Below are 10,058 nucleotides of genomic sequence, written 5' to 3' on the forward strand. Positions count from 1 at the left end.
CTGATAAACGCATTTAAGGCTATCCAAATGTAACACATTGAGATGTCATTCCTAGACTAATGAATGAATACTTCCACCAAACAACAACAACAACAACAACAAAACCTCACTGTCAAGCTGTCAATCAGAGTGATGAATGTCCCTATGTGGCTCAGTTTGATCATATCTAAAGTTCATGTAGGTGAAGCAGAGATGAAGATGTGACACAGTTAAGGAGAATCACTTTTTTTCCAGCTGCTCTGCCAACTATTTTCACTTTCCTTCACACACAGTGTTTCAGGGTGTCAGAGGTCTTTAATTCTCCTGTTTTTATTGTTGGATTCCAACAATAAGGGACATTCATCACTCTGATTGACAGCTTACATACTTGCCTGAATGAATGCCCCCTTGACTCCTGCAACCCCCCTATTCCACACACACACACACACACACACACACACACACACACACACACACACACACACACACACACGCACGCACGCACGCACGCACGCACGCACGCACGCACACACACACACACACACACACACACACACACACACACACACAAGCCGACTCGGGGTCAGCCAGGAGTTCATCTCTCATCCAGAAGGAGCTTTCACATTGATTTGGCAAAATAACTGATGTTCCTGCCTTTTAGACGTGTCTGTCTCTTGGCCCTATAGCATGGCGAAATTAAGATGTGTGCTAAAATCCAAATTTCTAAAGCAATTTGTAACTGAAGCCATAATAACAATGCTGTCTAGTACCCCAAATGTGCACTTGAGTACGACACTTGAGTGAATTAACTTAGTTACACCACTGAAAAGAGGGGACAATCTAATTTTGACATAACCAAGGACAGCTGTGTCCCTGCAAGATCTGATTATCCTCAGTTTACTAGACTTTCGCCCCTATGTGAAATCCACCAATCAGAAACCAGGACTTGCCTCAGCCAGACGTATGGCTACAGTGTGTGTGTGTCTGTGTGTGAGAGTGTGTGCTCTGCAGATTTAAAGGCTACATGCTACCGTATGAACTCTGACTCCTATACACAAGCCCTCTTTCTTTCGGTGTGTGTACTCTCGCCCAACACGAGGTTGAGAGTGAGTTCATGTAACGGCCCTCCAGCTGACTTAAGGGGCCCGAGTCCTGGTCGGATGGTCCAACAGCTACCCCATGGTTTCCAATGTCGGATTAAGGGGGGGCCATTTCTGTAATTTTCCAAAACCGAAAATCCAAGATTCACATCCACTTCAGGACCTGATTGGCCAGCTGTGAAGAGGCGAGGAAGGAAGAAGGGTTTGGCGTTTCTTTATCACGGAAAATGAAAATGTGGGCTGTCATTCCCAATGTCATCTAAAAAAATAAGTTGTGATAGGTAAACAAACTAATATATAAGGATAATCAAAAATAAGTATTTTTAAGTAACAATTTAGCATAACAAAGCATGCTAAAGACAAGTATTTACACCAAATGTAATGTAACTAGACAGTAACCTTATATATATATATATATATATATATATATATATATACATACAAAATATATAATGAACAACCACAACAAGTAAAGGTACAAAATGAAACCTCATATAACAGCACCTGACAAGTGAGTAAGGGGGATTTATAATGCCTCACAATGATTCATTTATTCATTATTAAAACTACATTTGTTGCCAAATAATCAATTTTTACATATAAGAAGTAGCCATGGAATAAGTGGTGTAAGTAATGTACAGAGATGCCGTCATTGTTGCAAAAAAAAATGGCAGATATGGGATGGCAAGGCAAGGCAAGGCAAGTTTATTTATATAGCACCTTTCAGCACCAGGCAATTCAAGGTGCTTTACAAAAATGAAAGACATTCAGACAAAGGCATTTAAAAACAGTAAAAGATAATAAAAGAAACATTAAAAGAAAAACAAAAAATGAAAGACATTAAGAAAATGGCATTTAAAATCAGTCATTAAAAAGAAAAGCTAATAAAATAAACATTAAAAGATAAAAGTTACAGTGCAGTCTAAGATATGAATAGTTCAATTCTTTCGGTTCTTGATTTTTTATTTATTCACAGAACCTCTCTTTAGACACTGAATATGTTCCCATAGGTAATTCCGCTGGCCTTCCCCGTGCTGCTCTCGTTCCCAATTCATTTTCCATGGAGCAGTTTCAGACTTTAGTTGTTGATAGAATCACAAGTTGTTGCCTCTAGTTTTGGATTTTTAAGAGAGTTATTCATGTTGACTGATATTTCTAGACTGTTTAAGACCAAAGAAGTAACACTTATGAATTAAAAAAATGGGCGTTTGTTACGTGCCAGGCAGGCTGTACATGTGTGGTTTTCCTTCCCTCCTGTGTTTCTCTCTTCTCCCTGTCTTCTGCACAGCTAATCAGCAGCTGATCGGTATCTGCCTGTGCATCTGAGTCTGATGGCTGATTGGATCCTCTCACCTTCAGCTGGCCTATCAGCAACCAGGGCCGACCATAAAGGAGGCACCCAGGAAGTCTTCTCTCTCTCACTCTGGGCCTGTTGCTGAGGAAGGAACACGGCTGTGCTTAGCAACTAAAGCTCTTTGGAAAATCTGAACTTTGTTAATGTGTGTGTTGAGAGGTGGAGGAGTTAGGTAAGTCTGGGGTACCCTGTACATTTCTCACCACCGAGCTAACTATTGTTTAGACACACTAGGTAAGCGGATTGTTGCCACCCCTGTATATTGTTTTGTCAAATTCTTTGTAGTTAGTTAGTGAGGGTTTTTGTTTGAGTTTGGTTTCAAAGGATAGTTGTAGAGATAGGCCTGGTTTTGTTATGCTTGTTTCTTTTGTTTGGCACAATCCTTTGACTCCTCCTCCTCCTCACAAACAGAGTTTCTGTTTAATTGTATTATCTGATAGGTTACAAGGAATAAACCTTTTGTCAACCTTTACTCTGACTCTCTCATACTTATTGGTTGTACGTTATTGTCTCCAGGTCCCCTAGACCTTAGTGGGGACGTAACAAATGGGGGCTCGTCCGAGAAATCTATTTTCCTGAAATAAAAACAACCAATAATTGAGAAGTCATTGTAGGTGTTGTACATTGGCTGAAAAATGGGTTTTGACTTACAGGACTTTATTGAAAGTCCAAGTGTTGATACGTTGTATTCCTGTCGCAAAGATGACATGTTATGTATCGCAGCTCACTTTAACATTTCAGTAGACAAGTATAAAGTAAAAAAAGAGATAAGAGAGAAAATCCTGCAAAAACTAGAGGAGTTAAAGATTCTTGAAATCCCAAGCATGTCAACTCAGCCTACGGCTGAGGTGTCTATTGAAGATGATAGGGAAAGAGTATTAGCTACACCTAGAGTTGACAAGTTTAGTCCTCAAGCTCCTCCTGCAACGCTTCCTAGGTTTGAGGCTTTCTCTCCGGGTAGCTTAGGTGCAAGTAGTGATGCCAAACTAAAAGTTCGTCTTGTCCGTCTTCAGATGGAGGGCCAGGAAAAGGAGCGTAGAGCGGACTATGAACACAGGCTGCAGATTCGCAAGTTAGAGATAGAAGCTGAGAAAGAAATCACGTTAAAGCGGCTTGAAGTTGATGCCCTGAGAATCTCTTCAGAGCAGACATTTGAGAGGTCAAGACCTTCACATACAGTCTCTCATACAAAGAGTTTTGATGTTAGTAAAAATATTGCTTTAGTGCCAACTTTTAGAGAGTCAGAGGTTGACTCATATTTTTGTGCTTTTGAGAGAATTGCTACCGCACTGGTCTGGCCTAAAGACATGTGGCCAATCCTACTTCAGTGCAGATTAGTAGGTAAGGCTCAGGAAGTGGTATCTTCACTTTCTTTGGAAGAAAGCTTGCAGTACGAAGTGCTTAAAGAGTCGATATTGCGTGCTTATGAGCTTGTGCCGGAGGCCTACAGACAAAAGTTCAGAAACCATAAAAAGTCTGCTACGCAGACATTTGTTGAGTTTGCGCGAGAGAAGGGCATTCTCTTTGATAAATGGTGTGCGGCTAATGAAGTGAAGGATCATTTTGAGAGTCTTCGTCAGTTACTTCTCTTGGAAGATTTTAAGAATTCTTTGCCTGAAAGGATGGTGATATTCTTAAATGAACAGAAGGTTACTTCACTGGCTAAGGCAGCTGTTTTAGCAGATGAATTTATGCTCACTCACAAGACTGTGTTTTCTTCACCCTTGCGCCCAGATAGAGTTTCAATATCACAAACCGGAAGACCTGATCTTGGCCCAACAACTTTTGAAAGGTCTAGAGGACCACCATCACCTCCACGGGGGACCCGTGAGTGTAACTACTGCCATAAAACAGGACACCTTATTTCAGGGTGTCATTTCTTAAAGCGTAAACAACAATTTTCGCAACGCTTTCAAACGCCAAAAGGCATGGGACTCATTAAAGGAGTTTCCCTATCAGACATAGAAATGTCCCAGGAAGATGATGTACCTGATCCCTGTTTCAAACCCTTTATTTCCAAGGGCTTTGTTTCTTTAACAGGGGATCCTAAAGACCAGCTGCCAGTACAGGTACTTAGGGACACAGGAGGTTCTCAGTCCATTATTAGGGAAGGCATCTTACCTTTAACCTCCAGATCATCATGTGGATCAAGTGCTGTTGTTCAAGGGGTAGGCATGACACTAGTTGCGGCTCCTTTGCACAATGTTTATATTCACTCATCTCTTGTCAAAGGATTCTTTAAAGTAGCTGTCCTCCCTGCCTTGCCCATCAAAGGTGTTGATTTCATCCTCAGTAATGACTTGGCTGGGGGCAAAGTTAAGCCAGTACCTGAGGTCATTGATTCTCCTGATCTAAGTTTAGACGCAGAGAAATCAGCTGAAGTACCTCCCGAAATCTTTCCTGCTTGTGTTGTTACAAGGGCACAGTCAAAGAAATACGGAGAGGACTTGTCTGATTCTTTTCTTGCTACAGGGCAGTTTCTTGAAGACATGACAGTGTCGGACCGACTGCCAGAGGAGGCCCGGTCTGCTGGTGCTGGATCACCCAGTAACAGCTCAGAGCTTGTACAACTGCCTGCCACTCGGGAAGAATTCATGGCAGCCCAGTTAAGTGATGAAACACTTTCTAAATGTCTCTCTTCTGTTATCAGTCAGGAAGAGGCCAAGTCAAAGAAGATGGCCTACATTATGGAAGATCACCTATTAATGCGTCGCTGGATTAGTGATGCCTGTGAGGAGTCAGACTCCTTAGCAATTTATCAAGTTGTCGTGCCAACAACCTATCGTTCTCAGGTGATATCCTTGGCTCATGATCATCCATGGTCAGGTCACATGGGGGTAACAAAAACATATCAAAGAGTTTTAAAACACTTCTTTTGGCCAGGACTTAAGTCTGATGTAGTTCTTTATTGTCGAACATGTCATGTGTGCCAAGTTGTTGGTAAACCGAATCAGGTGATTCACCCTGCTCCTCTCATTCCTATTCCGGTAATGGGAGAGCCATTTGAAAGGGTGATTGTGGATTGTGTGGGACCCTTACCTAAAACTAAAACTGGAAACCAGTTTCTCTTAACTGTCATGTGTGCTTCCACTAGGTTCCCAGAAGCCATCCCACTACGGAAAATTACTGCCCCGGTCATCACCAAGGCACTTCTGAAGTTTTTCTCCATGTTTGGTCTACCGAAGGTAGTTCAAACAGACCAAGGTACCAACTTCATGTCTAAAGTGTTTGCCCGGGTACTTGACACCTTAGGTATCAAGCATGTGACATCCAGCCCATATCATCCTGAAAGTCAGGGGGCATTAGAGAGGTTTCACCAGACTATGAAATGCATGTTAAGAAAACATTGCCATGAGTCTCATAAAGATTGGGATGACGGTGTTCCTTTAGTGTTATTTGCTGCCCGTGAAGCTGTTCAGGAGTCTCTAGGTTTTAGTCCTGCTGAGCTAGTGTTTGGACATGAGGTCAGAGGTCCTTTAAGGGTTCTTAAAGAGCATTTGATCATGCCTACGAAAACAGTTTGCAGTATCCCGGAGTATGTCGCCAAACTTAAGGATCGTCTAAATCGTGCTTGCTCCTTGGCTAGGGAAGCTTTGACCTCTACCCAGGGGAACATGAAGAAACGCTACGACCAGAAGGCGGTAGCACGCTTGTTTCAGCCAGGTGACAAGGTGTTGGTTCTATTGCCTGTACCTGGCTCTGCTCTGTCTACTAAATTTGCTGGTCCTTATGTTGTAGATAAGAAGCTCGGTGAAACAAACTACGTCATTCAAACACCTGACCGCAGACGTCCTACCAGAGTGTGTCATATCAACATGCTAAAGAAGTACTGCACCAGGGAAGACCAAAGTGAGTCTTCTAAAGCTCACCAGGTGGAGACAACCGTCTCTCCTATGGCTTCAGTTTCAAAGGTGAGCTCAAATGAGGATGAGGATGAGTTGGTGATGCGCAGTGCAACACCACAGGGGGCAAGACTAAGCAATACTGAGGTATTAGCTGATTTGCCCAATTACTTGTCTCATCTTCCTGATATCCAAGGAAGTGATATACAGAAATTGATATTTGACTTTGCATGTCTTTTTAATGACACTCCATCACAAACTTCTGTCCTAGCTCATGATGTGGTTTTGACCAACCCCTCGCCCATCAAACAGCGGGCGTACAGAGTTAACCCAGTTAAGAGAGAGGTTATGAAAAGGGAAGTTGAATATCTACTTAAAAACGGATTTGCAAGGCCTAGTTCCAGTCCCTGGACTTCCCCTTGTGTGCTAGACACAAAGTCAGATGGCAGTCCCAGATTCTGCACTGACTTTCGCAAGGTTAATGCTGTCACTGTCCCCGATGCACACCCATTACCGCTCATTGATGACTGCATCGATGAAATTGGTCCTGCACAATTTGTCAGTAAACTGGACATGTTAAAGGGATACTGGCAAGTTCCTTTAACACAGCGTGCTTCTGACATCTCGGCCTTTGTGACACCTGACAGTTTCCTTCAGTATACTGTGATGCCTTTCGGTATGTGTAACGCACCTGCCACCTTTCAGAGGCTTGTAAATCTTGTATTAGGACATGTTCCAGACTGTAAGGCATATCTGGACGACATTGTTGTCTATTCTAAGGACTGGTCTAGCCACATGTCTACCTTAAGAGAAGTTTTTAAGTGCTTGTCGGCCGCATCCCTAACGCTTAACCTTGCCAAATGTGAGTTTGGAAAAGGTACCGTTCTCTACCTTGGTCAGCAGGTTGGTCGGGGGAAGGTGTGCCCTGCTGATGCAAAGATCAGGGCAATTGCCTCCCTCCCAGTGCCATCCACCAGGAGGGAACTTCGCCGCTTCCTAGGAATGGCAGGGTACTATCGCCGTTTCTGCAGAAACTTCTCATCGGTGGCGGCCCCACTCACTACGTTGACCAGTCCCTCAAAGTCTTTCGTTTGGTCCGGTGAGTGTCAGCAGTCATTTGAGAGCCTAAAAGGTATTCTGTGTTGTACTCCTGTTCTTTCTGCACCAGACTTTTCGAAGCCATTCAAGCTCGAGGTCGATGCCAGTGGAGTTGGGACAGTGGCTGCTGATATGATCTGTGGCTGATGGTCGGATCTACAGATACATCGTTTGGTGAATTGTTCTGCTGACAGGAAGGCTTTAGAGACACAGAGCTTTTAGCAAAGCGATGCCCTGCTAATGTCACTGCAGAAAGGGAATCAATTGATTCATGTTTTCCACCTTTGTTTGTTCAGGGGAAAGTGTATGGACTCTTTTTTTACTCCTTCACAATTATTATATATATTATTATAAATGATGATACAAAAACCCACCACATAAAACATTGCACACAGATGTTGACGCAGCAGGAGGGTGTGTGTCTGTCAGTTAGTGGTGGCTCGCTGTCGCTGCTGCACGGTTCTCTTCTGTCTTCTCTGTATTTGACAGGAGGACTATTACAGCACTCCACAGTCGTTTACAGTGCCTTTAGAAATAGCAATGGGTGTGTGTTTCTGCGTGTGTCTAACACGTTTTTTTGATTGTGTAAGTTGGCATGTCATTATTGGGTGTGTGTGAGTGTGTTTAGCCATGTGTTCCGGGTTCATGTGTGTGTGTTCTTAAATAAAAAGAGGGTTAACTGTGGCGAGAAAATAGAAAAAAGTTAAACGTTGACATTCTCGTCCTGATCCCGGTTTATTTCTGGCCAGAACGTGCGCGCGTGCACACACACACACACACACACACACACACACACACACACACACACACACACACACACACACACACACACACACACACACACACACACACACACACACACACACACACACACACACACACACACACACGCATCTCTCTGTGGCTGTATATACTGTGACTCACATCTAACCTTGTGTCCTTCTTCTCCCCCCCCCTCAAACCCCCTCCTCCCTTGATGGTGACTCATGTGTCACAGCCCAATCTCCCCACAATCAACGCTGTTCCCAGCACCAAACAATGATCATCTGCTCGCTGCCTTTCACCCCCGGGCCCTCTGTGCTATTTGTCACTGACTAAATAATGATTAGGAGTACATGTCTAAAGACGTCACGGCCTGAATTAGGAGGTTACTCACATCTTTGTTGACATTATTATTTTTGGACTGACCAATGCGACCAATTCTGATTGGCTGACGTCACTGTGACCAGTGTGTGGGAAGATGGCGCCTGTGTCGGCTCGCCGCTCCCTGAGCTAACGGCCCCTACACACGCGGTGCTCGCTGCAAAAGTAGAGCAATGTTCTACTTTTGCCGCCTCGACGGAGGCGTCAGCCAATCAAATCCCGCGTATGCAAATCTGACAGTACAAGCGCTAGCCAATCAAACCGCGTGTATGTTGGGAGAGCCAGACCGCAGTTATTTCCCATGTGTCAAAAAATGGAGGAGAAAATTATCGTGGCGGTAGGGAATCATCCGATACTCTATGACCAGTCCCTCTTTACATACAGGGATACAAACCGGAGGAGCGAGGCAGGGGGGGAGGTGGCAGAGACAGTGGGGGAAACTGGTAGGTTTTCGCTTGTTTGGGGAGTTTATATCCAGTGTACTTCGTTTGAATGGACAGCTAGCAAGCATAGACAGTATATTTAGCCAGCATGGATGTAGCATGAATGCTTTGCTTTGTATGTCCGGGGCGGGACATTCATGTGATTGGTTGTTGGTCGCGTTGCTCGCGTTGACTCCCCAAGCTCAAGACACGCCCACCGCCAAGCGGCAACGCACGCCGCCGTGTGTAGGGGCCGTTAGGGTTAGCTATCCTGTTTTTGTTTTATGTTTGTCAGAATGTCTCTGCTCTGCTCATCTATGATCGCCTAGCTCTCCTCCACCTCAGACCCTCATTGGAGTTGATACTGCTGCCCAAACTCACATCTGACAACCATACATCGTCCCCCCCCCTCTACTGTGGGATATTCCCTCCTACCTGCGCCGGCTGCCTCACCGAAAGCGCTTTAGATGCCGGGGAAAGCGTGCTGGTGCACTGGTCTCTTCACGCCTCGGATGTCATGGCCCTCCCGCTGCACGCCATGTGAGGGATCGATGGATTCGCCGTATTCTTCCGGAGCTGTGGCCAGCCCCTCCTGCCCGACGCGCTTGCAGGCGTGCAGAGAGAAAAAGGAAAAAGGATAAACTCCATGTCTCCTTAGAAATCCTTCGTGCTTTCCTTTCCGACTACCAGACGGCAGTCAAAGCAGCCAAAACACAGCTCTGTTAATCTCCAAAAACAGCCATAAACCTCAGGTTCTTTTGAATGTCCTCAACTCGATCATAAATCCCTGTGATGCTTCTTTGGTTGTGCCATCGACTACTCTCTGTGATAGGTTTCTTACATTTTTTTATTGAAAAAGTATCCGCTCTTAGGCTAGCCCACACTAGTGCTACCCCAGATTCTGCTCCTTTTCTGTGCCCTGCTGTCCTCGACCACTTTGAGCCTGTATCCCTCACTTCTCTCTCGGATGTTGTCATGCACCTGCGGCCGACAAACTGCACCTCAGACAGCATTCCCTCTCGCCTTCTCAGAGACGTTTTCGAATCAGTTGGAGCAAGTATTTTATTACTTATAAACACCTCTCTTAGCTCAGGATGTGTCCCAGCTGCCTTCAAACATG

The 10,058-nt window shown here is 44.6% G+C and overlaps 1 protein-coding gene across 1 annotated transcript; it reads left to right on the forward strand.

Annotated features, from left to right (window-relative positions):
• Positions 1–3,939: 3,939 nt before the first annotated feature.
• On the forward strand, positions 3,940–9,482 carry LOC117466392 (uncharacterized). Its single transcript, XM_071207027.1, has 3 exons — positions 3,940–5,038; positions 5,528–6,833; positions 9,234–9,482. Exons 1-3 carry the CDS (start codon positions 4,056–4,058, stop codon positions 9,480–9,482), a joined length of 2,538 nt encoding a protein of 845 aa, XP_071063128.1. The 5' UTR covers positions 3,940–4,055.
• The last annotated feature ends 576 nt before the right edge of the window (positions 9,483–10,058 follow it).

Source organism: Pseudochaenichthys georgianus, chromosome 21 (assembly GCF_902827115.2).
Source record: "Pseudochaenichthys georgianus chromosome 21, fPseGeo1.2, whole genome shotgun sequence".
In the NCBI taxonomy this organism is placed as follows: domain Eukaryota; kingdom Metazoa; phylum Chordata; class Actinopteri; order Perciformes; family Channichthyidae; genus Pseudochaenichthys; species Pseudochaenichthys georgianus.